This window comes from Pelodiscus sinensis, chromosome 18, assembly GCF_049634645.1.
Source record: "Pelodiscus sinensis isolate JC-2024 chromosome 18, ASM4963464v1, whole genome shotgun sequence".
In the NCBI taxonomy this organism is placed as follows: domain Eukaryota; kingdom Metazoa; phylum Chordata; order Testudines; family Trionychidae; genus Pelodiscus; species Pelodiscus sinensis.
The window spans coordinates 1,616,710-1,643,700 of NC_134728.1; the positions used below are offsets into that span (position 1 = coordinate 1,616,710).

General features: G+C 54.3%; 1 protein-coding gene and 1 long non-coding RNA gene across 4 annotated transcripts; one reads left to right on the top strand and one right to left on the bottom strand.

Annotated features, from left to right (window-relative positions):
• The first annotated feature begins 1,956 nt into the window (after positions 1-1,956).
• DUSP15 (dual specificity phosphatase 15) lies at positions 1,957-22,065 on the top strand. 3 transcript variants are annotated; one of them, XM_025188158.2, is made up of 8 exons: positions 1,987-2,363; positions 7,248-7,316; positions 7,900-7,933; positions 10,563-10,645; positions 11,134-11,183; positions 11,998-12,072; positions 13,669-13,840; positions 19,088-22,060. In XM_025188158.2, the coding sequence occupies exons 1-8, from the start codon at positions 2,343-2,345 to the stop codon at positions 19,331-19,333; spliced, it is 750 nt and encodes a 249-aa protein (XP_025043943.1). In that variant the 5' UTR covers positions 1,987-2,342; the 3' UTR covers positions 19,334-22,060. The 3 variants fall into 3 exon arrangements, with proteins under 3 accessions (XP_075756970.1, XP_025043943.1, XP_006130015.1); XM_075900855.1 differs by lacking the exon at positions 11,998-12,072 and having other exon boundaries at positions 1,957-2,363; positions 19,088-22,065; XM_006129953.4 differs by lacking the exon at positions 7,248-7,316 and having other exon boundaries at positions 1,999-2,363; positions 19,088-22,059.
• Positions 13,814-25,367, bottom strand: LOC112546924 (uncharacterized). The gene is made up of 3 exons (XR_012896460.1): positions 25,083-25,367; positions 14,946-15,043; positions 13,814-13,950 (listed from the first exon to the last, which is right to left on the bottom strand). It is a non-coding gene; the product is annotated as an uncharacterized LOC112546924 (long non-coding RNA).
• Positions 25,368-26,991: the final 1,624 nt, after the last annotated feature.

The following is a 26,991-nucleotide window of genomic DNA, read 5'->3' on the forward strand; positions in this document are numbered from 1 at the left end:
TTGTGTAGACTCCTAAGTCAGGAAGGATCCTATCAATTGACATTGATTCTTATCTGCTTCATTTTAACTACCCAATCTTTAGATATGTACTGTCCTGATTCCCTCTAGCTCCCTGTCTCCCACCCCCTTTCCCTTTTTTCCCCTTCCCCCTCCTATTTATTTTGGGTCTGCACTTCCTAAACTCATAACTCTGGTCATCTGAAGAAGTGAGCTGTGCCCACGAAAGCTCACCATCCCATCTGCATGTTTTGTTAGTCTATAAAGAGCCACCAGACCATTGGTTGTTTTTTTCTGTAACAGACTAACTCGGCTACCCCCTGAAGCTTCAGAAACTTCAGTGTCTGACTTGCCAGGCATTGGGTATGACACACGCCTCCTCTTCCCAGAGTGAAGGGTGCTGGGGAAATCACAAGCAGCACTCAAGCTCTATAGGAGAGAGCTGGCTGCTGAAGCTAGGAGCAAGGATACACTGTGTCCTTTCTCAGGGGGAACATTAGTCACTGGTGAGGCAATAAGTGAGTGAGGCTCCTGGCTAATACTGGAAAGAGTATTGCCTAATGGTCTAAGCAAGATCACGACAATCGCGGGGGGAGGGGGGGTGGCACTAGCTGCCATTTCTTCAAGAAAAATCCTGGTTGACTTCATTGGGTGCCTTGCCTGAGAAAGAACTGCAGGATTTGGGTTCTGCAATGGATTTTCAGACCTTTATCAAGTTAATTTCTCTTTCTGCTTCAGTTTTCCCCACCTTAAAAATGTAGATAATGTGCCTTCCCTGCAGCACAGTGATATAATGGAGTGCTTTGAAATCCACAACTGTTGGGTGCTAGAGAGAGAAAACATTTCTTTACTAAAAGGACTTAAAGGGAATCTTCTCGCAGCCTATTTGCAAATGCATACTCAATTCTTTTACACCATTCCATCTTTGTCTGGGGCCTGCTGGCAGGTAATTTGTGCAGCATTCAGTGGGCATGAAACTTTATAGTAGATAGATTGTGAACACTATCCCTGTTCCTACCCAAAGAGCTTAAATTCTTAAAGGCACAGTGGATACAGTCCTGTAAAAGGAACAGTCACAGGTCACAAGGATCTAAGCATACTCCCCACCCTTACTACACTGTCAGGCACCTCACAGTCTTTATGGATTTGGCTTCACAGCATGATGCAGAGCAGGGTTATAATCCCTGTTTCACAGATGGGAAACTGAGGTACAAGAGACTTAAGGGACTTGCCCAAGGTCACACAGGGAGCACCTGTGGCACAGCAGAGAATGAAATGAGAATTGCCTCCGTTCTGCTATGGATTTTCAGACCTTTCTCAAGTTAATTTCGCTTTCTGCCTCAGTTTCCCTACGTTAAAATATAGATAAAGTGTCTTCCTTGCAGCACAGGCTAGCACCCAATCAGATCCAAGTCCTCTCAAGTTCAGGCATGTTTGGAACAGGAGTTTTGCTTGAGCGCCTCTCAATGCTGAGCATGCCCATGTAGCAAACAGGGTAGGTGGTTACATACCTTGAAGAGTGGGTTGATTATGAGGCATACTTGTCCAGACTGTCATGAACTTCGTATGTGCCATGCTGCCAAGTACGATGATGTTGATGGATGGTACCCGAACCCCACTTTCCCTCTGTGATCCCTTGGCCTTGCTTTCTGCTCTGCAGAGGCTACTATCATGCCTGGCAGTACAAAGCAAGAAGGTACCCCAAAAGCAGGGAAGTTTTGCCTCTGTGTGAGTGAAAACCAAGAGCTGGAATTGCTTTGAGGCTTCGAGTTTCACTGGAGGGGTAGGAGTACTCACGGCCCCAAGGGGCCACATGCAGAAGAAGTGGGCATCCCTTTGAGCATTCAGCTGCGTGGCTTAACAAACCTTCCTTGTAAGAGAGCAAGAGGGACAAAGGGTTTTGTTATTTCTCCAACACTGGAGGCTTTGTTCAGATTTGCTTGGAAAGCAGCAACACAAGACAGCAGACCCACATGGCCTTAGCACTCCCACAAGAGTGCGGAGAGGGGTGGTTTCAGATTTCTCCTCTATTGTCTCAGCCCTGGCCAAGAGTACAACTGGTACAAGGCACTTTGAGAGCAGTTTCACCATCCGGAAGGGAGGCCGTCCTGAGAGAAGGGCTTCAGCTGCTGCCAGATCAGTTTTGGTGCTTGTGAAGAGGAAAAAACAAGCAAGCCGCTCCTATTGCAACAAACACAGTGAATCTCTTCCTCACCCACACAGAAATCCTGCCATTGAGCATTTTGGAGAGGCAGCTACGATATCAGCTGAGGGACCGCTGTGCCAAAGCATCAGGAAACATCGCCTGCATCCCTCCTGGCCTTCGGTAGTAATTGCTTTGAACCATGGGAAATGGCATGAATAAGGTGAACACTCCGAGACGCCGGTTTTGGGGATCTCTGTTCTCTCTGAGACAGGCTTGGCAGAGCTTTTAGGGTGTGAGGTCTTTTTATTGTACTCTTGTTTCTTGGAAAGCAAGAGCCAGGTGAACTTTCTGTTAGATTTCAAGGCACCCTCGTGTGTGCCTAAGTTTAGAGTGAAATCTACTTTAAGGAACCAGCAAAATCCAGTTCCTTGAGTAGAAGTGGGTCTTCAGCTACAGGTTGTGCAAAGCTGGGCAGGAAATTACATGGGGATTCTTTAGAGCCGTGGTGTCTAACACGCTAGCCGCTAGCCACATGCGGCTATTTGGCTGGTTGAGTGTGGCTATTTGGCTTGAACCATGTGTCTATGTGGCTGGTTGAGTGTGGCTAGTTGGCTTGAACCATGTGCCTATATGGCTGGTTGAGTGTGGCTAGTTGGCTTGAACCATGTGCCTATATGGCTGGTTGAGTGTGGCTAGTTGGCTTGAACCATGTGCCTATATGGCTGGTTGAGTGTGGCTAGTTGGCTTGAACCATGTGCCTATATGGCTGGTTGAGTGTGGCTAGTTGGCTTGAACCATGTGCCTATATGGCTGGTTGAGTGTGGCTAGTTGGCTTGAACCATGTGCCTATATGGCTGGTTGTGTGTGGCTAGTTGGCTTGAACCATGTGCCTATATGGCTGGTTGAGTGTGGCTAGTTGGCTTGAACCATGTGCCTATATGGCTGGTTGAGTGTGGCTAGTTGGCTTGAACCATGTGCCTATATGGCTGGTTGAGTGTGGCTAGTTGGCTTGAACCATGTGTCTATGTGGCTGGTTGAGTGTGGCTAGTTGGCTTGAACCATGTGCCTATATGGCTGGTTGAGTGTGGCTAGTTGGCTTGAACCATGTGCCTATATGGCTGGTTGAGTGTGGCTAGTTGGCTTGAACCATGTGTCTAGGTGGCTGGTTGTGTGTGGCTAGTTGGCTTGAACCATGTGTCTATGTGGCTGGTTGAATGTGGCTAGTTTGCTTCAGAACTGGTTGGACACTGGCTTTAGAGGTCATGCAAGACAGTAGGCAAGGTCCTTAGTACCAGTCTGCAGTGTAAGGGCTCCAAGCACCTGTGCTCCCACCCTAGGAAGACAGCAGTAAGTAGACAGACGTCAGAGCAGATGAATGGCGGTCCTGGGATTCCTCCCCAGGAGATTACAGCAGGGACACCAGGGAGGCCAAGGAAAAGCCCAGGACACTACCCAGTGCAGGTGAAAGCAAAGTTTTACCCCGGAGAACTAGATGAGATGAGCACATGCATGGGCAGCCCGTCCATATAGGCAAACTAGGCAGTCATCTAGGGCATCAAGTTAAATGGGGCGCCGAATGGTGGCGCAATATCATCGAGGGGTTTGGAGGTAGGGGTGCTGATTGCATGGTTCGCCTAGGGCGCCAGTTGCTGGCAGCCAGTCTAGGGCCGCCCCGAGCACATGAGAAGAGATCTGTAGAGCTCTGTTCTGGCGCACTTGGCTGCTCAGCATTCTCAGTGGCAGCTGCTCTAATCCCACTGGCTTTGCTGTAGCCCAGGGGTCTCCAGCCTTTTTAAGCATAAGATCACTTTTTGAATGTAAGGGCAATCCAGGATCTACCGCCAACCCAAACACCCTGGCCCCGCCTCCTACTTGCTCCTTCTCTGAGGCCCCGCCCCTGCTCACTCCACCCTCCCTCCCCCATGCTCACTCGCTTTTATCAGGCTGGGGGCAGAAGTTTGGGGGGCAGGAGGGGTTCAGGACTGGGGCCGGGGTTCGGAATGTAGGCTCCAGCTGGGCACCGCTTACCACAGGTGGCTTCTGGGTGGTGGTGCAGGGGGCTAAGGCCGGTTCACTCTGACCCAGGCCCTGCACCACTCCCAAAAGCAGCCAGAAAACTTTCTCCATCCCTTCTCCCCTCTGCTCTGTGGCAATGGGGTACAGGGTGGCGGGAGGGGCACCCTGACATCATCACCCTCTCCTCTTCTTCCTGTGCCTTGCACAGCAAGCAGGAGACTCCCAGGGCTGAGGGGCATTTCCAAGGCAGAGGGCAGGAGCAGCACAGCAGTGCTGAGAGGGGCAGATGAAGTGCCGGCACTTGCTAGCCTCCCAGTGAAACCTCTCAGGATCACCTGTCAAAGGTTCCAAGATCTACCAGTAGATCCTGATCTACTGGTTGGTGACAACTGCTCTAGCCGGTATCCAGGGCATAGCTTAATGGAAAGGGCAGCCACTACTTCCCATTCAATGAACTTTTCTCAGGTTGCAAGGAAGTGACTTCATTTACCCATGGAGGAACCGGCACACTTCACCCTTTAACGCATTCTATCTCCACGCTGTCATTGCACAGCAAAGAATCTTGTGATATTTTGGATGAAGGATGCAATATAATGAAGTTATTGCCATTCTCTGAAGAGCAGGACTGAATGAGGCACATATTATTGTGTAATAAGGACATGCCTGGGTGCGTGGCTACTGCAGTTTCCCTTGAATATGAGTCCATGCACTACAGCAGTCTCTTAGTAGCTAGCTGCTATGATAGCAGTTGAAAGTTAGTTTGTTAAAGGCACATTGTCGATGTCCAAATTGTAAATGTTTTCAAAGACCTCTTATGAACTATGAGGCCAATAGAAACGTTTCCAAATGTACTTTGGAAAAAAAAGTGAAACTGTCATTTTGAGCATTCCCCTGCAGAATTTGTGAGCCAAGCATGGAAGCATCAAGAACTTGAAATTGACGATAAACAAAAGTCAAATGCTCAGCTACCACAAATGGAATAATTGGTTTTGTGACCGTGTTGCTGAAAAGGATCGGGAGGTTATAGTGGGCCGCAAACTGAATATGAATCGTCAACGAGATGCAGCTGCATAAATACGATTTTGGGGTGTGTTAATTTTCTAACTGTGACAGTAATTAAGCTCTGGAACAAGCTGCCAAGGGAGGTCATGGAGTTCCCATCTAGCACGCTTATAAAAGCTAGTTGGAGAAACACCTGTCAAGGATGGTTTAGGCTTGTTTGGTCCTGCCACAACACAGGGGGGTGGACTCAATGATTCTGAGATCTCATCTAATCTTCTGTTTCTAGAAATAGTGAAAACGACTCAATTTGTTTTCATTGTCCAGACTGAGAGAAATGTAAAAAGGTAACCTAAAAGGTTCTGAGTGCACTGAATTTTTAAATGCCTTACTTCTAACAGTCTATGGTGCTATTGGTTAGGGCGGTAAAGAAATGGATGTTTCTGTGGTTTGGAAGTTCGTACTGTGCCTAACAAAGTTAAGACTACAACAGATGTCATCTCACCATGGGAAATAGCAGTAGGTAGATTACTGGAATTGAGAGCATGTGGAAATGAAAATCTTTAAAACTTTAGGACCAGATTTTCAGACCGTTCAGGTACACAATTGCAAAGTATGCACCTCAGTTACCATGATTGGTACTTCATGAACTGGGCTTGTTTAGTTTGGAAAAAAGAAGATTAAGGGGGGACATGATAGCGGTTTTCAAATATCTAAAAGGGTGTCCCAAGGAGGAAGGAGAAAATTTGTTCCTCTTGGTTTCTGAGGACAGGACAAGGAGTAATGGGCTTAAAGTGCAGCAGGGGAGGTTTAGATTGGACATTAGGAAAAAATTCCTAACTGTCAGAGTGGTCAAATATTGGAATAAATTGCCAAGGGAGGTGGTGGAATCTCCCTCTCTGGAGATATTTAAGAACAGATTGGATAGACATCTGTCAGGGATGGTGTAGACGAAGGTTGGTCCTGCCTTGAGGGCGGGGGGCTGGACTCGATGACCTCTTGAGGTCCCTTCCAGTCCTATTATTCTATGATTCTATGATTCTATGATTGCTTGCACAGATTAGACATGCATTTGTGTTCCTAAATTCTGCAACAAACTGGCCTGCTATTCTTGTGTTGGGAACAAGTTTACTTCAGAAGCAATAGAAAGAAAAGAAAGGACTTCTTATAAGACTGCAAAAGCGACAAGGAGTCCTGTCGCACCTTATAGACTAACAGATGTATTGGAGCATAAGCTTTCGTGGGCAAAGACCCACTTCATCAGATGCATGTAGTGGACATTTTTAGAGGCAGGCATAAATATGCAGGCAAGAATAAGGCTAGAGATAACGAGGTTAATTCAGTCAGGGAGGATGAAGCCCACTTCTAGTCTCTGATGTGGAGGTGTGAACACCAAGGGTGTATCTAGACTACATGCCTCCTTCGACGGAGGCATGTAGATTAGCCAGATCGGAAGAGGGAAATGAAGCCGCGATTAAAATAATCGCGGCTTCATTTAAATTTAAATGGCTGCCCCGATCTGCCGATCAGCTGTTTGTCGGCAGAGCGGGGCAGTCTGGATGCAACGCGCCGACAAAGAAGCCTTTCTTCATCGGCACAGGTAAGCCTCGTGAAACCAGGTTTACCTGTGCCGATGAAGAAAGGCTTCTTTGTCGGCGCATCGCGTCCAGACTGCCCCGATCTGCCGACAAACAGCTGATCGGCAGATCGGGGCAGCCATTTAAATTTAAATGAAGCCGCGATTATTTTAATCGCGGCTTCATTTCCCTCTTCCGATCTGGCTAATCTACATGCCTCCGTTGAAGGAGGCATGTAGTCTAGACACACCCCTAGAGAGGAGAAGCTGCTTTTGTACTTGGATAGCCATTCACAGTCTTTGTTTAATCCTAAACTGATGGTGTCAAACTTGCAGATAAACTGTAGCTCAGCAGTTTCTCTTTGAAGTCTGGTCTTGAAGGTTTTTTTGCGGCAGGATGGCTACCTTTAAATGTGCTACTGTGTGTCCAGAGAGATTGAAGTGTTCTCCTACAGGTTTTTGTATATTACCATTCCTAATATCTGATTTGTGTCCATTTATTCTTTTACGTAGGAACTGTCCAGTTTGGCCGATGTACATAGCAGAGGGCCACTGCTGGCACATGATGGCGTAGGTGTGCAGGTGAATGAACCCGTGATGGTCTGGCTGATCTGGTTAGGTCCTGTGATGGTGTCGCTGGTGTAGATATGTGGGCAGAGTTGGCACCGAGGTTTGCTGCAGGGATTGGTTCCTGAGTTAGAGTTACTGTGGTGCGGTCTATAGTTGCTGGTGAGAATTTGCTTATAAGACTGGCACTCTTTGGCTAAATGGAGGAGGGAGTATAACCTAGTGGTCTAAGCGGGGGACCGATGGGGGGGCTGCTAGCCCTCCTCACGCGTGGGAGGCCCGTCTCACTGGGGTCCACGGAGGCAGCAGAGTCAAAGCAGGAGCCTCACACTAATGGAGCACCCTGTCCCCACACACTCATCGCAGGAAGAGCTTTAGCGACTTCACCAGCAGAGGTGGGCAGGGGTCCAGGAAGGGGGAGCTCTGGTGGTGCAGAGAGGGGGGTTTCCTCTGTCTGTCTTGGTTCTTCTTGGCTTGTTCCGAGCGGCAAGCATGCTCCAGGCGTCTCTGTCTGAACGCCAGCTCTGGGGGGCGGGGGGGGGGGACACATTAGGTGTCACCCACTTTCCGGCTGAATCTTCCTTTTTGTGTCCTGCAGGTTCTCCCTGGACTTTACCTTGGGAACTTCATAGGTGAGCAGCGCAGCTGAGAGGAGCCAGAGAACTGCCTGAGTTGGGAAGCTCCAGATAGTCTGTGTTGCATCACTTGCATGTAAACCTCTGCCCCCCGTCCCCATTCCTAAAGGGCCTCATTTTCTCCAGGCCCTGACAATACAGTGTGTGCTATTTAGATCAGGAACACTGGTATTAAAGCCGTTAAGACTTTTCAGTTTAGAAAAGAGGAGCCTGAGGGGGGATAGGATAGAGGTCTATAAAATCACGAGTGGGGTGGAGAGGGCCGATAAAGAAAAGTTATTTATTAGTTCCTGTGATGGGGCGCGCCGCCCCCTTCCCACCGACGTCGGCCCGCCCCGCACTAAACCCACGGTTGCCCTGACACTCCTGGGCACTACCCGGGGAGCGGGGCCGAGTTGCCAGGCCTGCTCCGCCGCCGCGGCCCAGCTGACGAGCGGCACGGCGGGGGTGGGGCTGACGGCGGAGTGGGGACGCACGGAGGGGGAGGAGCCAACCGACGCGGCGCCTGACGTCATCAGGGCCGGACGTCGGCGCGGTTTTTAAAAACAGGCCCGGTGGAGCAAGGGAGGGAGCGCGGAGGAGAACGGAGGAGGCCGGGGGAGGAACGGTGAGGGGGAGGACGAGACGGAGGAAGGAGGAACTAGCGGAGGAGGGCGAGGAGAGATAGACACAACACAGGAAGAGGGGGTGAGGGTAGCATGAGCCCGTGAGGGGGTCTCGGGGTAATAGAGAGGGGGTAGGAAGCAGCCCAGGGCAGGCGAACGCGGCGGACCGGGGCGCTTCGGACAAGCACCGCCACAGCAGAGCTGGTGGCCACTCGCCCGTCCTTAGGGCCCTGGGCTGGGGTCCGGGAGAGAGGGTGGGCCCGGACCCCCCTACCACGCAGTGGCGGAGGACCGGCACCCGGAGGCTTACCGGGGAACCTGAGACGACGGGGAGCAGGACTGGGCTCCCACGTTACAGTTCCCTAAATAAAAGAACTAGAGGACACCAAATGAAATTAATGGGTAGCAGGTTTAACACTAATGAAAGAAAGTTCTTCTTCACACAGCGTGTAGTCAACCTGTGGAACTCCTTGCCAGAGGAGGCTGTGAAGGCTAGGACTATAATAGAGTTTAAAGAGAAGCTAGATAATTTCATGGAGGTTAGGTCCATAAAAGGCTATTAGCCAGGGGATAGAAATGGTGTCCCTGGCCTCTGTTTGTCAGAGGCTGGAGAGGGATGGCAGGAGACAAATCGCTTGATCATTGTCTTCGGTCCACCCTCTCTGGGGCACCTGGTGCTGGCCACTGTCGGCAGACAGGCTACTGGGCTAGATAGACCTTTGGTCTGACCCAGTACGGCCGTTCTTATGTTCTAATATCCTGAGAGGTGATGTCCGGAGATGCTGAGCCATACAACTTGTCCCAGAGAAGGCAGGGACATCCAGGGATTGTTCCATGCCACGTGGGCACAGAAGAGAGGCTTCTCCCTGGTTTGGTCATGACTAAGAAGCACCTTTATATCCTATTAAGCTCCTTGCGCTTTGTCACTGTAGTTGCAGACAAAGAGGCTTCAGTACCCTTCATACTAGCAGTGGGCAAATACCGGCCCGTGGGCGGGATCCCGTCTGCCAGGCAGGAGATGGGGGCATCAGTTGAGATAAAGTCAGACATTAGAGAGTTCAGGCAGATGGGGCCACATGCAGACGTGTTGTACGTGGCTGTAGCTCCATCCCAGGTAATGGATGGGGTACATGGTGCAGGCAGCAGTACAAGCTGGCATTTGTGCATGTGGGGGAAGAGCGCGTTCCGTCATGTGGCCGCATTCGGATACATGTATTGGCCCATGTGTCGGCTCCCATTTTTCCAGGCCTGTGTTCAGTAAGCGTTGGCGTGTGTGTGTGTGGAGTGCATGTTGTTTGTATTCATTCAGATGTGAGCACGCAGGGTAAGGGTGCGCGCAGGGATGTGTCTGTTGATGTAGCGTGTGTGGGCGCCTGGATTTATAGGTTGTGTTTTCACCTGTGGTAGCATTTGTTCCCCTGGGCTGTGTCTAGACTGGCCAGTTTTTCCAGAAAATCAGCAGCTTTTCCGGAAAAACTTGCCAGCTGTCTACACTGGCCGCTTGAATTTCTGCAAAAGCACTGACTTCCAAAAGAAATCAGTGCTTTTTTGCGGAAATACTATGCTGCTCCCATTCGGGCAAAAGTCTTTTTCCGAAAGACTTTTGCGCAAAAGGGCCAGTGTAGACAGCTCAGATTTCTTTTCCGCAAAAAAGCCCCGATCGCGAAAATGGCAATCAGGGCTTTTTTGCGGAAAAGCGCGTCTAGATTGGCACGGACGCTTTTCCACAAAAAGTGCTTTTGCAGAAAAGCATCCTGCCAATCTAGACGCGCTTTTCCAAAAATGCTTTTAACGGAAAACGTTTCCGTTAAAAGCATTTCCGGAAAATCATGCCAGTGTAGACGTAGTCCTGGTGTGTATATGGGCACCCGTCTCTGTGTGTCTATATAATGCAGCTGTGTGTTCCTATGCAGCTAGGCATGTGCAGGTTTCTTTGTCTGCAGCAGTGTGGCAGGCGCGCTTGTGGGGCGGGTAAGAACAAAGGGCATACGGACATCTTGTTGTACTTTTCCTTCTGTCAGATGCCAAAGACGTGGAGCAACTGAGCAGGAATAAGATCACCCATATTATTTCAATCCATGAATCTCCCCAGCCACTGCTGCAGGTAGGTACCTAAGCCCCGAACATCGCCCCCTGCATCGGTCGCCCCTAACACCTTCCTCCTCCCTCAAGAAGAACAGCCACAGGGACAGCGGGCTGCTCTTTCCGCCTGGAAAATGGGCCTTCCTGTGTCTATCGCACCCAAATCCTAGAGTCCCATGATCTGAAAGCAAAATGATCAGAGACTGTCGGCCCTTCGGCCCTAGTGGGAGATCACAGTGTCCTCGTCTGTTTATCCCATCGCTGTCGGAAGTCATCCATTTCCTTCCCTGATCGCTCAGTCCTTGGGCTGCATTCCCAGACAGCGGACATTGCTCCATGGCCTCTGGAAGTGTTTTCGGGTGGGGGCGTACTTGCTTTGCTGTAGAGCCAGGGTTGAGAGAAGGAAGCAGTAACTAAAACACAAAAGGAGAGGAGTCCTTGCAGAGTGGGCAGCGCTAGGGACAATAAGACCTCCACATCTCTCTGACCAATGTATTGTATACATTTCAGGAAATTACGTATCTACTCATTCCGCTGCAGGACACGCCCGAGGCCAACATGTGAGTGCCAAGCCAAGGCTGCTCCAGAGTCTGAGGGAACCTGGGAGCGTGCAGGACGTATGGGGGGGGGGAGGGAAGTCCCTGACTGTACAGCCGAGGTCTCAAACCAGCTGTCTCAAGTGGGCCCCCAAGGTGGGGCCTTGCAAGAGACGCCTTGGAGGCTGAAACCATCATGCCATGCTGCAGGGATGGTGCTATCGGCCATTGGAAGCTAGGTCATAGTCCCAGTGCGCCAGCCTGCCAGAGCTCTGTGTGAGAGGGGTCACAAGCTAGGCACAAGGCTGCCTGAGATCCGGGTGGGTGGCCGCCTCGTTGTGAGAGAATCCAGTGGGCACCCATCACTGCGGGAGAAGGGCCGCAGGCTTAGCTGAATCGGAGGGGCCGAGGGTCACACTTCGGAGGCATGAATAACAGAGCAGGGCTGTCTGGTGCTGTGTCCTGCCCCCAGCGCTGTGGCGGGTGAGCACAAAGAGAAGGGCGTAAGCAGACAAGCTGCCCAAGGCCAGAGACTGGCTCGTTTCCTTTAACTGAGGTCGCTCCAGGAAAGGGCTGCCCAGTCCCCAGCTGTGCTACTGGCCTGGTGGGTACAGCAGAGGGGCCCTCTGGAAGCCTGGCAGCTGCAAGGTGCCCGGAGTAGCCTGGCCCATCAGCCCCCTGGCACCCGTGCACCATGCTGTTAAATCAGCAGCTGGGAACGGTGCCTAGGAAAGAAGCAGCCACCGCCTGGCCCTGCACCCAGGGGAACACTTGCACTTCCTGTGACACCCTATTTAACAGCCTGGAGTCTTCACTCTCTGTCGCTTTTGTCTGCTAGCAAGAAGCACTTTAAGGCCTGTATCCGTTTCATCCACTGCTGCCGCCTGCACGGAGGGAACTGCCTTGTTCACTGGTAGGGTCCTTTCCCATAACCGGAGGAGCACAGCACCACAGGAAACTGGACTGGGAAGTAGAGTCCCCAGGAGGCTCCGGCTCTGTAGAAAACAGACCACACATGCTGGGCGGACGGGCTCTGTTGGTGGGGGAACCCCGCTGGGGACGGGGTTGCTGCCTGGAGTCAGGGATGAAGTGAAAGACTTCCTAGCCCAGCTTGATGTACGGGGGCCGCTGGGTTAGGGGAGCCTTGACCAAGCAGACAGGGCAGCATGAGCTTCAGCTTTAATGGGTGGGGGAGGAGAAGAACCAGTTTGGGGGGCAGGGCTCCAGGAAGTGGCTCGTGTTTTTGTAACCCACACGCCTACGGGGGGTGGGTCACTGTCCCAGGGAGCGGCAGGGCCGACTTATCCATTAGGCACAGTGCCTAGGGCCCACGATATGCTTAGGGGTCCACAAAAATGTTTTAATTTCTTTTAAAATCAGAAGAAAAAAAATAAACTTTTAGGGTCGAAGAAAATGGTTTAATTTTTTTCTCGCATCAGAAAAAAACGAAACTTTTAGGGCCCACGAAAATCTATTACATTTTGCCTAAAACAGAAAAAAAATAAAATGGTGAAGTATTTAAAGTGAGATCAAAAATAATTTTTAATATTGATATTATTATGGTGAGAGGGGCCCACGAAGGCAGAAGTGCCTAGGGCCCCCAAAAGTCGTAATGCGGCCCTGGGGAGCGGCACTTAGCCCACTTCCAGCGAGAGGTAAGGAGTGAGCGCTACAGCCTAAGCTGAGAGCCAGCCGGCTTTCTAGCTCAAGTTACAGAGCAGGGGAGGGGAACCCCTGATTTGCCTGGATCCAGCCCCTGAGTCTCAGGGCTCCCCCCAGTACTGGGGAGCCTGCACTGGCACTCCAGCCTTTCCTCTGCCCCACTGTGGGGCTGGAACACATAACATCTACTAGGCTGGGGCCCCCTGGGCCAAGGGTTCCCAACTGTTTTTGGTTCCCGTACCCCCTTGGCTTTTAGTAAACCTTCCCGTACCCCCATTCAATAGGAAAGGAAACACATTCTAGACTCTAGAATCCACAACTTTTTTCACTCACACTGCTACTTCTGGAATATTTCAATTAGGATAATCTAGTTATTTAACAAATATTCCCCATGCCTCCTTGACAAGCGTCTCGTCCCCCCTGGAGGTACACGTACCCCAGGTTGGGAGCCCCTGCCCTAGGCTCTGTTGTGCGAGGGGAACGTGGGGAGGGTGACTCCCTACTCAGTCACGTCAGGGAGGGGGTTTTGTTTTGTGGCCCCCAACTGATTTTTCTGTGGGTCAGCGGCCCCTGACCCCAAACAACTTTCCTCCCTCCTACTGTAGAGGCTCCTACACTAAGTGCCCGAGGTCCCGTTACGTTTTCACTTCTAGGGGGCTGTGATGTGCATGCAGATCAGATCAGGGTGACAGGAGAAGTTCTCGCAGGAGGCACTGAAATAGCCATGACAAGGGAAGGAGCATGTGGTGGCGGGGCTGCCCATGGGCTCCAAGGAGGAGGGCTGTGAGAGGAGGAGGAAGAAGACAGCAGGATGAAGGCCTTGATCTTCCCCCCCTTCTGTCTGCAGCCTGGCAGGCATCTCCCGGAGCACCACCCTTGTTATTGCCTATGTCATGGCAGTGACGGAGCTGAGCTGGCAGGAGGTGTTGCAGGCAGTAAGAGCTGTGCGGCCGATCGCCAATCCCAACCCAGGCTTCAAGCAGCAGCTGGAGGAATTCGGCCAGGGCGCTGCACAGAAGGTGAGAGCAGACGGCGGCGTAGAGCCAGGGTAACGCTGGTCAGTCCTTACGCAGCGCTTCCCGGGCACGGCCCAAGCAGGGAGAGAAGGACTCCGGGTCCAGAGAGGGACCTGGGAGCAAAGAGTGTGGAACCAAGAGAGGGAAAATGAGGTCACTAGGAAGACACTGATCAAGGCTTGGGACCAATGGTGGGAGAGATTCCCAATGAGGGAGCCATACAATCCACCCACTTTCCAAATACTGCATAGGGCCAGGCTGTCAGGGCTATGGAACCCAGACGCCTGCCTGGAGCAGTGTAGTCCCCTGCTGGGACCTTCTCTGGGCCCCCACCGGTCACGGTAGCCTTCATCACCTGCTTAGCCAGTCTGCCCTGCCCCGCCCCTTCATTCCGATTGGTCACTCCCATGGCCACAAGCACAAACCGGGAGCATAGAATCCTAGAACCATAGAGCTGGAAGAGACCTCAGGAGGTCATCAAGTCCAGCCCCCTGCTCTAGCATGTTCCTGGACCTGTTTAACAGGCCAACCTAGTTAATTACGGGCCTGTTAGCCGGACATCGATCCCAGGCAAGGTAGTGGAGCGGTGTGAACATAAGAACCTAAGAACGGCCGTACTGGGTCAGACCAAAGGTCCATCTAGCCCAGTATCCTGTCTGCCGACAGTGACCGGCACCAGGTGCCCCAGAGAGGGTGGCCCGAAGACAATGATCAAGTGATTTGTCTCCTGCCATCCTTCTCCAGCCTCTGACAAACAGAGGCCAGGGACACCATTTCTATCCCCTGGCTAATAGCCTTTTATGGACCTGACCTCCATGAAATTATCTAGCTTCTCTTTAAACTCTATTATAGTCCTAGCCTTCACAGCCTCCTCTGGCAAGGAGTTCCACAGGTTGACTACACGCTGTGTGAAGAAGAACTCTGTGGGGGGGGGGGGCTGGTTGATAAAGGTAGTAATAGTAGTAGTAATGTAATGTGCTCAGGCATTTGTAAGGCATTTGACTTAGTATCAAATGATGTTTTAGGTAAAACCCAGAACAATCTAACATGAGCATGGCACACATTACACAGTTTGAAAACTGGTTAACGGATCAGTCTCGAATTGTACCTGTCAATGGAGAATAGTTGTCAAGTCGATATGTTTCCAGTAGGGTCCCACAGACATTGATTCTTGGCCCTCAGCTGTTTAACATTTTGAGCCAGGACCTGGAAGAAAACATAACACCCTCCCTGGTAAATACTGGAGGAGCGCAGGTGGCTGATTCAGAGTGATGCGGATCACTTGGTACATTGGATGCAAGCAGGCACTACGTATTTTACATTGCTAAATGGATGTCTATTCCTCTAGGCAGAAAGCAGGTAGCCACATTGGCAAGAGGGAGGACTCTGACGCTGAAAGTTTGGGGAGTCCTGGTGGATAATCAGCTGACCTGAGCTCCCAGAGACAGTGGTCACACGAGCGAGTGCATAAATCTGGAGCAGGAGCAGGAGCAGGGGGCGGGTTATTTTAGCTCTGTGTGTGGGCGCCGATGTGACTGCTGTGACCAATTCAATAAGGCAGTTGATAAATTAGAAGAGGTTTGGAGAAAACCCAGGGCCAGACTAAGAGGTGGGCAAGCCAGGCAGCTGGGTGAAGAGAAAGCAAAAGGGGAGAGACTGAACCCTAATCAACTCGGCAGCGCAGTACGTAAACCCCCTCCTCCGTTCCCACATGTCACCTCGTATGGAACCCTGCAGGCTCACCAGCGCCCAGCGCCTTGGATTTCTGTCCATGTGAAAGATGACACCAAGCCGGGCTGTTGGTTGGCTGAGAAAAGGAGGGGGGCTAAAAAGCACGTCACCTGCCTTCTGGCAGAGGACGGCACCCCCCCTCACGGATCCGGCGGAGATGCATGGAAGGGCCAGGGCCTTCTACGCCAGTTTGTTCTCCCCGGATCCGACCGAAGCCGACGCCTGCAAGGCGCTCTGGACCAAGCTCCCGACCGTCAGCGTGGGTGACCGAGACCGGCTGGAGCTGCCTCTCACTCTGGCCGAGTTCTTGGAAGCCCTCCGTCTCATGCCCAACAATAAAACCCCGGGCATGGACGGGCTGACCGTGGAGTTCTACCGCGTGTTCTGGGACGTCCTCGGCCCAGACCTCGGCACCGTCTGGGCCAAGTCCTTGGAGAGCGGGGTCCTCCCTCTGTCGTGCAGGCGAGCGATGCTCGCCCTACTGCTGAAGAAGGGGGACCTCCGCGACCTACAGAACTGGTGTCCCGTCTCGCTCCTCAGCACGGACTACAAGGTCGTAGCAAAAGCCATTTCGCTACGACTGCAGTCCGTGCTGGCGGACGTGATCCATCCCAACCAGACCTACACCGTCCCGGGCCGCAGCATATTTGACAACTTGTATTTGGTCCAGGATCTCTTAGAGCTCGGGTGTAGGGACGGCTTGTCGTTCGCCCTCCTGTCCCTGGACCAGGAGAAGGTGTTCGACAGGATGGACACGGGTATCTCCTGGGCACCCTACAGGCCTTCGGCTTCGGGCCCCATTTTGTGGGTTTTCTCCGGGTGCTGTACGCCCTCGTGGAGTGTCTGGTCAGGCTCAACTGGACCCTGACCGAGCCGGTCAGCTTTGGGCGGGGGGTACGTCAGGGGTGTCCGCTGTCGGGCCAGCTGTACGCTCTGGCGATCGAGCCCTTCCTCTGTCTCCTCCGTAGGAGGTTGACGGGGTTGGTGCCCCGAGAGCCGGAGCTGCGGCTGGTCCTGTCGGCGTACGCCGACGACGTGCTCCTCGTGGTCCAGGACCCGGGCGACCTGGCGCGGGTGGAGGCCTGCCAAGCCGTCTACTCGGCAGCCTCCTCCGCCCGGGTCAACTGGGTCAAGAGCTCTGGCCTGGTGGTCGGGGACGGGTGGCGGGCCGGCTCCCTCCCATCCGCGCTTCAGGCCATCAGGTGGAGCGCGGGTCCGCTGCTCTATCTGGGCGTCTATTTATCCGCCACACATCCTTCGCCGCCGGAAAACTGGCAGGGTTTGGAGGCCAGGGTGGGTGAGCGGCTGCGGAGATGGACAGGATTGCTCCGGTGTCTCTCCCTTCGCGGGAGGACACTGGTGCTAAACCAGCTGGTCCTGTCCATGCTCTGGCACCGGCTCAACACCCTGCGCCCGGCCCTGGAGGTCCTGGCCAAGCTCCAGAGGGCAGCTTTGGGGTTCTTTTGGCCGGGACTGCACTGGGTCTCTGCAGGGGTCCTGTCCCTCCCCCTGGAGGAGGGGGGCCGGGGCCTGGTCTGCAAGCGCAGCCAGGTCCGGACCTTCCGCCTCCAGGCCCTGCAGAGACTCCTCTTTAGTGCAGGTAGTCCGGCATGGGGCACCTTGGCGCGCACCTTCCTCCGCCGCCTCCGAGGGCTCAGATATGACCGGCAGCTCTTCCTTATCCACCCGAGGGGCCTTCCGCGAGACCTCTCAGAGCTGCCGGAATTCTACCAGGACCTCCTCCAGACCTGGAAGCTGTTTTCGGCGACCAGGTCCGTTGTGGCCGCCGAGGGAGCAGACCTCCTCACGGAGCCCCTGCTCCACAATCCAGCCTTGAGCGTGCAGGTGGCGGAGTCTCCCTCGGTGCGCTGGAGGCTGATCCTGGCAGAAACCACCATGGTCGGAGACCTCCTGGACTACGACAGGGGGGACTGGGTGGATCCCCAAGCGCTCGCTCGGCGCATGGGGCTCTCCACCCCCCGAACCCTCCTGCGCCTACTCCAGGAGGTGAAGGCGGCTTTGCCGGGGCCCGCTCTCGACCTCCTACAGAGAGCCCTGCGAGAGGGGATGCCCCGCCCCTCCCTTCCTGCAAAGCCTCCGTCTATTTTTATTGGGCCCCTGTTCCACGGGCCCCCCTGGCCTCCCCACCCCTGGACTCCCAGCCGGCTGCAGCCAGTCTGTTTCTGGACCGCGCCTAGGAACAGCTGTACACGCTCATGCTCCACACTCTGCATCTCCCCACCCTCCTGTCCCGCCCTGATTCCAAGTGGCAGGACTATCTCAGACCTATAGAGGGCGGGGGACCCCGATGGGCCAGTGTGTGCTCCACCTTAATTCCACGGCCCGTCGGGGACATCAGTTGGCGGCTCCTTCATGGACGTGTACCTGGCGCGGTTCACCCCCATCCCGGAAGCCTGTCCCTTTTGCGGCGTGAGGGAAAACCTGGCGCATGCATCTCTCGAATGCGCCAGGGTGCAGCCCCTATTCTGGCTCCTCCAGAACCTCTTATTGAGGTTCTGGCTGCACTTCTCTCCCCACCTTTTCCTGTACGCACACCCCATCCGTGGCCCCACAGAGTCGCGAGACCTCGTCAGCCTACTCCTGGCCCTAGCAAAGGCCGCCATCTATAACCCCAGGAGTAAGATGTTGGACGAGGGGTTCTCTGCGACTGTGGGGCCCATTTCCGCTCCTCCCTCGTGTCACGAATCCGGGCAGAGTTCCTCTGGGCGGCGCCCACTGGCTCCATCCACAGCTTTGAGGAGCGGTGGGCGCTGCCGGGGTTCTCTGCTCGGTGTCCCCATCCGGCTCCCTAGTTATGAACCTTTAGCCTGCACTCCTTGCCCCTTTTGTCATTAGTTGTCCCCAGTAATTAACTGGACACGGGTCCAGTCGTCCCTCCCACAAGGCTTCGCCCGCCCACTCTCCCGTGCTTCAAATAGACTCCAGAGGACGAGCACCCCTTGCCGAGCCCTGTATCCGAGGCTATGTCTACATTGCCGGCTTTTACCGGCAGACAGTATGCTAATGAAGTGCTCGTTAGCATCTGTCACACTGTCATTAGCATATTTTCTGCCCGAGGCTTTTTGCGCAAGAGGGTTTTGCACAGAAACAAGCAGCGTCGATGGATCCGTTTTGTGCAAAACTCCCTTTTGCGCAAGATCCGTGTACCTCCTTTTTTGAGGCATAAGGATCTTGCACAAAAAGGAGTTTTTGCACAGAACGGATCCATCTATGCTGCTTGTTTCTGCGCAAAAACCTCTTGTGCAAAAAGCCCTGGGCAGAGAATATGCTAATGACATAGGTAGCCATAGCCCGGGAGGCCTGCCACTGAAATACGGGGCCAATCCATTTCCCTTTCCGGGGGCCAGTTACGATTTGGCCCATATGATGTGAGGAGAGGGGTCGAGGAGTCCCAGGAGAGGTGACCAGGCCGTTGTATCTTACAGCACATGTCCAGCCTCGGGCACTCTGCACTGTGGGAATCAGCCGGGTCCTCATCACTCTCCTTGCACCCCGCAGATCCACAGACAGCTGGCGCAGAGATATGGCACCGACCCTTTCAAAGACAAGGAAGAGCTCAGGGCCCTGCTTCCTGCAGACACAGACGGCGCGTCCAGGACAGCAGGACCCCTGCAGGGACGGGGGCCAAGGAGCAGAGACCCGAAGGTCCCGGTCCCCTTTCTGCTGCGGGTGAAGCAGACGTTCTCCTGCATCCCCGCCTGTTTTGAAATGAGTCCAGCTGAGGCACGGAGAGGAGGGAAGTGAAGCATTCTGGGAAATACCTAGCGTAACATAGCCAGCTGGCAACACCACGGCCTGCAAAGGATGTCCCTCCTCTTATATGTCGGGGAGAGGTATGGTCTCGTGGAACAAGCTCAGGCCTGGGAGCCAGGAACTCCTGGGTTCCCTTCGAGGTTCTGTAATCTTCCTCTGTGGTCTTGGTCAAGTCACTTAACTTCTGCCTCAGTTTCCCCATCTAACAGGAGGGATTCATTCTGGTGTTTCTGTCTCCCAGGTGGCTAGGAAGGTCGGTTAGTTAATGTGCCCAGGGCACTGAGGGGCAGAGGTGCTAATGGCCGTTCTTGAGTACACAAGACTGTGTCCCAGCCTACTGAACACAACGGATCACAACCACTATGGAGGAGGGGACTTTCCGGCTGCTAAGAGACCGATGCAAAATCCCAGCCGGGAATGGACTTTGACAGTGAATTGTAGCGCTTCAAATAAATACTGCACAGCACCCATGAAAATAAAAGAAAGCCGGGGATAGAAGAGACTTTAACATCAGCAAGGGGGATTGTATAAGAAAAGTAAGAGAGTGTGTGTGTGTGTGTGTGTGTGTGTGTGTTCCATTACACCCAGTACCCCAGCCAGGAGGCAAAGGCCAATGGCAGGCAACAAGCAGAAATCAGAAGCTACGTCTTTACTGCGACAGAAAATATGCTAATGAATTGCAACTTATGCTAATGAGTCCCTCGTTAGCATATTTTCTGCCAAAAAAACTCGCAGTGAGGCTGTAGCCCAGCGTGAATGGTGTTGTTTTAACAGGGTTGCATTATGATTTCCTCTGATCCTAGTGTTGTCTCCCACAAAGGCGAAAAGATATTTAACACAGGGCCAGGTATTGCTAGAGCTGAATATTATCCTTTTGTCTGATGACTCTATTCCATACTTGTTTCTCCTCAGTGCAGGGTTGTACGTATGTTTCAGCACAGGGCACAGTTTGATTGGAAAAGGCGGGAGGGCTGATGCTTTGGGAAGACTGGGAGGGAGCAAGGCTCTTTGGAGCCAGCCAGCCAGCCTTTGGGAGAACGTAACGTTCCAGCCACCGACTCCCCTGTGTGGCTACAGCAGAGAGACCAGGACATTCATTATTAAAGCTTATTGCTAATTTATGCGTGCACCCGGCGCTTTGCAGAGCAAGGAAAGAGACAATATCTGTCCCGGTCCCTCAGGAAGCTCCATGCACAAGACACTGCGTCAGCAGAGAGCTCCCGGGCATCCGAGGGGACCACGCAGACTTGGGGTTCTGTCTGCGCAGAGTTCGTCGTGGGGGTCAGGGCCTGACCTGGTTCCAGTTGCTTAGGACATTCACGTATCACTGTGAAAACAACTCTGTTTAGGCGTGTCACCCTTCCCCTTCTGTCTGCCCTCGTGCACAGCTCCTCCCCGGCTGCCGTGTCCTGCCCCCCGGCTCCGTCCTGGGGGACACAGTCACCTTTGGACATCCCAGGGGCATTGGTGAGGTGCAATTTCTGAGTGCAGAGCGCGTGGAGAGCCGGGTGTGAAGGTGCCAGGCTGCAGATGAATGGAACAGCGAGTTCTCCTTCGAGTGATTGCTCACGTCCATTCCATGTCTGTGTGTACGTGTTACGTGCACGCTGCATGTACACACCTACACGGAAAGGACATGAGCAACACGTCTCGAAGAACAACAGCTACGAGGTGAGTAACTGTTCTTTCATGCTGCTGTGTCCCTGGGGGCAGACTGCCAGCACTCCCGGCCCCAGGAGCCTGCGTCGCAGACGGACCGTGACTTTCTCCCTGCCACATGGAGTTAACTACCACGCCAACCTGCCCCTTTTGGCCCCGGAGTCCTGCCTCCCCATTACCCAGATAACAGGCCATCACGCGCGTGGCGGCTACGGCTGGACACCCTGGAGAGCCCTTTGCAAGCAGCAATTGGAATCGGATCGGCCTTCTTAGCTCGCGGGCTCTTTGGTCTGGACAGCCCCGTGCACGCAGCTGCGCTCGGCGTTCCAGCCCGGGAACGGGGCTCCAGCCAGGCGGAGTGCGCGGTGAGCAGGCTGGTTTCTCTGGCTCAGTGCTGAGCAATGCCCTTTCCTGGGGCTGTGGCCATGCTCACGGGGTGAGCTCAGCCTGGGATTCCCCTGCGCGGGTGCACATGCCAGTGCTGGGCCGTGTAGCCGCAACAACGGAGCCGTGCCAGCTCCAACCCGCCCCAAATCAATGGCTATGACCTGGCTGCTGGCCCTGGGCTACCGTGTGTCTGGCTCCAGGAAGTGCCTGCAGGTCTGGGCATGTGAGCAGGGGAAAAGCGCAGCCCACGCCCGTCCGGGAGCTGGAGCCAGAACTGGAGCCCCTGGGCTGTGCAGCAGCTTGGTGGTGCCCCTTTGTCCAGAGCTCTGTGCCAGGGAAGGGCTCCCCAGCAGCTCGGGGCCGGCCCCAAGCAGAGTCACGTGTGGAAAGCCAGACACGCCCGGCTGGTCTGGCGGGAAGCTCCCAAGCGCTGGCACTTCAGCTGCCCCTTCACCCACTGTCCTGCTGCTCCCGCCTCTGCCTCGGGGCAGCCCCCCGGGAGCCTCCTGCCTGCTGTGCAGGGCGTGGGAGGGAGAAGGCCGGGGGGGGGGGGCTGATGTCAGGCTGTCCCTCCTCCCCCACTCCCGTACTGTCTCCACACAGAGAAGGGGATGGAGGGAGCTTGGCAATTCAAATCCTGTCACTCGCATACACTGTGTCTCTCTCGTACACACACACACACACACACACACACACACACGCGCGCGCGCTGTCCTTCCCTCTCCTCTCCTGACCCAGCACACACACACACACACACACACACACGTGCTGTCCTTCCCTCTCCTCTCCTGACCCAGCACACACACACACATGCGCTGTCCTTCCCTCTCCTCTCCTGACCCAGCACACACACACACACACACACACACACATGCGCTGTCCTTCCCTCTCCTCTCCTGACCCAGCACACACACACACACACACACACATGTGCTGTCCTTCCCTCTCCTCTCCTGACCCAGCACACGCACACACACACACAATCTCTCCCTCTCCCGACCCAGCACACGCACACACACACTCACTCTCTCTCCCTCTCCCGACCCAGCACACGCGCACACACACACACACACACACGCGCGCGCTGTCCTTCCCTCTCCTCTCCTGACCCAGCACACGCGCACACACACACACACACACACACACACTCACTCACTCTCTCTCTCTCCCGACCCAGCACACACGTGGGTGGTGGTTGTTACTTTTACTGCTCACAAAGTGGGTTCGTTTTGGTTTGACTGGCCTGTGCATTTCATCATTTTCATTTCTCTCTTACGCTTATATTTAAGTCTTCTCGAACGCTGAACCTGGCGTGGCTGGAGTCCTTCTCCCTGTGCTAATTGCTGCTCCTGGCAGTGGCTGGCATGTCCCTGCAGTCCTGAGAGAGGCAGGGCAGGGGGTCTCCACATGCCGGCCTTGCCTGCAGACGCCACTCCTGCAGCTCCCATTGATCAATACCAGGAACGGTGGTCAGGAGAGGCTGTGGGCTGTGCTGGTGGATGAGGGGCAGCACATGGAGCCATTGCTGCACATGCCGGCTGCTTTCAGGAGCGGTGCAGGTGCAGGGCCAGGACAGGAGTCAGCTGCCTTAACCCCACTGCTCCCCCACCCGGAAGGCATCTCAGTGACACGGTGCCCAGCCAGAACCTGCTTCCTGAACCCCTCTCCCAGCCCTGAGCCCCCTCCTGCACCCAACCTCCTGCCCCAGACGTGAGTCCCCTGCACCCAAACTCCTTCCTAGAGCTTGCACCCTGAAACCCCTCCTGGACCCCAATCCTCTACCCTGGGCTAAGCCCCAAGTCCCTCCCACACTCCAACCCCTTGGCCCAAGACCAGCGCCTGCACCCCTCAGCCTGGTGAAAGTGAGTGAGGAAGGGGGGTGGAGTGAGCAGGGGGAGGCCTCGGAGAAGGGGTGAAGCACGAGCAGGTCCCCAAAGAAGGGACAGGAAGGAAGCGGAGCCAGGGTGTCTGGGTTTGAGGTAGATCTTAGACGGCACTTCAATTCCAAACGTGACCTTGTGGTTAAAAAGGTTGGAGAGCCCTGCTCTAGGGAAAGTAGCCAGCCCAGCTGTTGCTCCCCCTCTCCGCTGCGTCACCGAGTCTGCCACCCCCTCGGTGCAGAGTTGTCTGGCTGTGCAGCCAAATGGGATCCCTCTGCTCCTCCGCCCACTACCCCAAACTTCCTAGGCCCCAGCGGGTCCCTCCGAATTCCCCTTTCAGCTCCTCAGCCTTTGGGGGTTTAAATGCCTGTGCCAACCCGTTTCCTGGCTCCCTTTCTGTGGGAATCCTGTGGCTTCCAACTCCAGCCCTGCAGACATACATGGCCATGTGGTTTATCTGACGTCAGGCAGCCAGTGGTCCTGGGGCGCTCCCACCGGAATGGGGATGAGGCCGGAGTAAGGAGCCTCCCTGGTTCCTGGAGTAGGAGATATTGCAGCGCAACCTGGACAGCACATGGAGAATTCCACTTGAATGGAGGCAGCCAATGGTACCGCAATTCCGTATGTAACCCCCTTTTTCCTCCCCGCGTTACTCGGGAGCAGGTCACACTCACAGGTGTGCCTGTGCGCCTGATGGTTTTAACATAAAAGGAGATCCTGAGTACCCCAGTGGTGATGTTGTTTAGTTGGGGAAAACCTATCCACACCCTTGCTGCAGTCCCTGGCTCATAAAGAACATACAGTGGTGGTGCCTTCACCTGGCTGGCCCTGTACACTCTTCATGGTGTGCCTTGGGAGCCTCCAGGAATAAAATATTCCAACAATAATCTGGATCTAACTCCAGGACAACAACTATGAATAATATACATCTAACTGATTACATTAAAATGAACACACCTTTACTTAACAACTTAAAGAAACAGGCTACGTCTACACTGGCATAATTTTCCGGAAATGCTTTTAACGGAAATGCTTTCCGTTAAAAGCATTTTCGGAAAAGCACGTCTAGATTGGCAGGACACTTTTCTGCAAAAGCACCTTTTGTGGAAAAGCATCCGTGGCCAATCTAGACGCGCTTTTCCGCAAAAAAGCCCCAATCGCCATTTTCACGATCGGGGCTTTTTTGCAGAAAACAAATCTCTGCTGTCTACACTGGCCCTTTTGCGCAAAAGTTTTTCGGAAAAAGACTTTTGCCCGAACGGGAGCAGCATAGTATTTCCGCAAAAGCACTGACAATCTTACATGAGCTCGTCAGTACTTTTGCGGAAATTCAAGCGGCCAGTGTAGACAGCTGGCAAGTTTTTCCGGAAAAGCAGCTGCTTTTGCGGAAAAACTTGCCAGTCTAGACACAGCCACAGGGTTTAACAGATTAACAGTGAATAACATTAACAAAGTACACAGAAGCAACAGGAATTTTATCTAGCTGGCATTTGCACTACCACCATCTATCTCACCCCAGAGTGTGCACTCCTCTGGACTCAGAGTCCCTGATTCTTGCTTGCGTGGGTATGTTTGAAGGTCTGCAGCTGGAGTAGAGGTTCTCTGTAGGGTGTGTGTGTGTGTGTGTGTGTGTGTGTGTTAGTCCCAGCTGTGCAGCCAGCTGCCACTCCCTCTGCCACTGGAGCAGGTTCCACCAAATGCCAGCAGCTCTGGTTCACTGGACTGGACACTCTGCCTCTCTTTGGACTCAGAGTTAGTCTGTATCTCTGAGGTCTGTCCCTATCAGCACTTTCCCAAAGAACCCAGTTACTTACAGCCTCCTCCTGTGTGCTGGTTGTTGTGCAGTTCTCCTCAGCCACAGGTGCAGCCAGAGTCTCTCCCCTCTAGGGCAATCAGCAGCCTGCTAGATCCAAGCATGGCAGACTTTCATTCCCAAGCTGTAGCCGCAACACAACAGCTCCTGGGCTGGATAGAAGGCTCTTCCACAGCAGTCTGGCTCCCCTCTCCCAAAATGGAGAGCCCCAGACTCAACATTCCCAGACAAGCCCTCTCTTCCTGGTTTCCTCAAGGGCTCATGGGAGTTGTAGTCTCTAGGGCTAGATTGCAGCACGTAGGATCCTCCCAGAAAAAGTCAAAGGCACCTTTAGTAAGGGGACTACACGTAGCATCACCCAGAGTTCATAGATTGTCTCTCACCCCCGCCCTGAGGTGGTATGCGGCTCACGCCAGATTCCCCGGCAAGCAACGTGGTGTGCGCCCCCTGTTATTATTTCTGGCAGAGGGTGTGGGGGAGAGTCATTCAGGGCCCCCACATGAAATTTGGAAATTAAAAGTCCAACCTTCTCTAGGGGACAGGCCATGGGACTTCCAGGGTTCCAAACCCAGCAGGCACTCACCAAAAATCATGAGACTGGCATTAGAAAGTGGGATTGTATAAAAATACCCGATGTGGGGTTCTCATCTGCCTCCTGCTTTTTGAGCTAAAGGCTTCCCCCTAATCATTTCGATCCATGTGTGGAATAATTTGATGCACACTGAGGCATGTGCAAATGTGCACCACCAGTAGAAACAAAACCCAGCTGTGGTGCTCTGCTAATCCGCTGGGTGGCACTGGAATCTCTCCTGAATGTCCGCCCAAGTGCCCAGCGTACAGGGAACCCTGCCTGTAGGACGCCCCAGGGTCACTGTTGGACGCTTTCTCCACAGCCGCCAGGACAACACACGCACCTTTTCTGTAAGAATGAAGGCTGAGGGCCCCACAGGCCACGTGACTCCAGGAGCTGGTGCTTTAAGGAAAACACTAATGATCATGGAAGCTGGTTACACTGGTTGGGCTGCAGGAGAGGGTGAGGGGGGCAGGCCCTGGGAGGGAGGTTGGGTGTGGGGGGGGGGCTCAGGGCTGGGGGACGGAGTCCGGGTGCAGGAGGGGTTGGGGTGCAGGCTCTGGCCTTACTTCAGGTGACTCTAAACCCCGGACAGCAGGGCAGCACAGCTAAGGTGGGGCTCCAGCCTGCCCTGGCCCCGTGCTGCTCCTGGAAGCAGCCAACACATCCCTGGGGGCCCTAGGCTGGGCGGCCGGTGGCTCCTTGCTCTGCCCCTGCCTGCAGCTCCCAGTTCCTGGCCAATGGGCACCGTGGAGTCATCGCTTGAGACAGGGGTAGGGGTGGTGCACAGACACCCCTGAGCCCCCTAGCCTTGGGACCGCGGGGAGGGGCACAGGGCCAGGGCAGGCGCACCCGGCAGGGTTGGCAACCCGACTGCCCGCCATGTCCCCCGCTTTCCTGAGCTGCACTGAAATGAGCAGGCTGCTGCCCACCGGTGTCTGCTCGGCCCCTGGGATTCGGGGGGCTCAGCGGCCGTGCTCAGACGCGGAGAGGAGGGGAGGGCCTTCCTTTATGGGCCCGGGGAAAGTCTCAGGCCCTGATTTTCAGACTGAGGGGCCTCTGCCTAGTGCATTTGCATATGCAGATAGATTTGCATGGGCAGTCTCCCCGTTTGCATGCACAAGTGCCACACGCAGGTGGCCGTTGGGCAGACAGCAGCCACCTGGCCCCTGGAGCCCAGCCTGGGTGCACAGCAGGGGGGCTCTGTCCGTGGCAGGGCGGGAGGGCGGGTCCCTGGAGCCCAGCCTGGGTGCACAGCAGGGGGGCTCTGTCCCTCTGTCCAATGGCGGGAGGGCGGGTCCCTGGGTTAATAGTTAACTCCCCCTCTGCAGCAGCCCAC

Coding starts and splice junctions, on each gene's coding strand:
- DUSP15 (XM_025188158.2), top strand. CDS start 2,343: ATGGGAAATGGCATGAATAAG. Junction 2,364..7,247: donor TGGGAAATGGCATGAATAAG/GTGAACACTCCG, acceptor TCTTTTACGTAG/GAACTGTCCAGTTTGGCCGA. Junction 12,073..13,668: donor GGGAACTGCCTTGTTCACTG/GTAGGGTCCTTT, acceptor TTCTGTCTGCAG/CCTGGCAGGCATCTCCCGGA.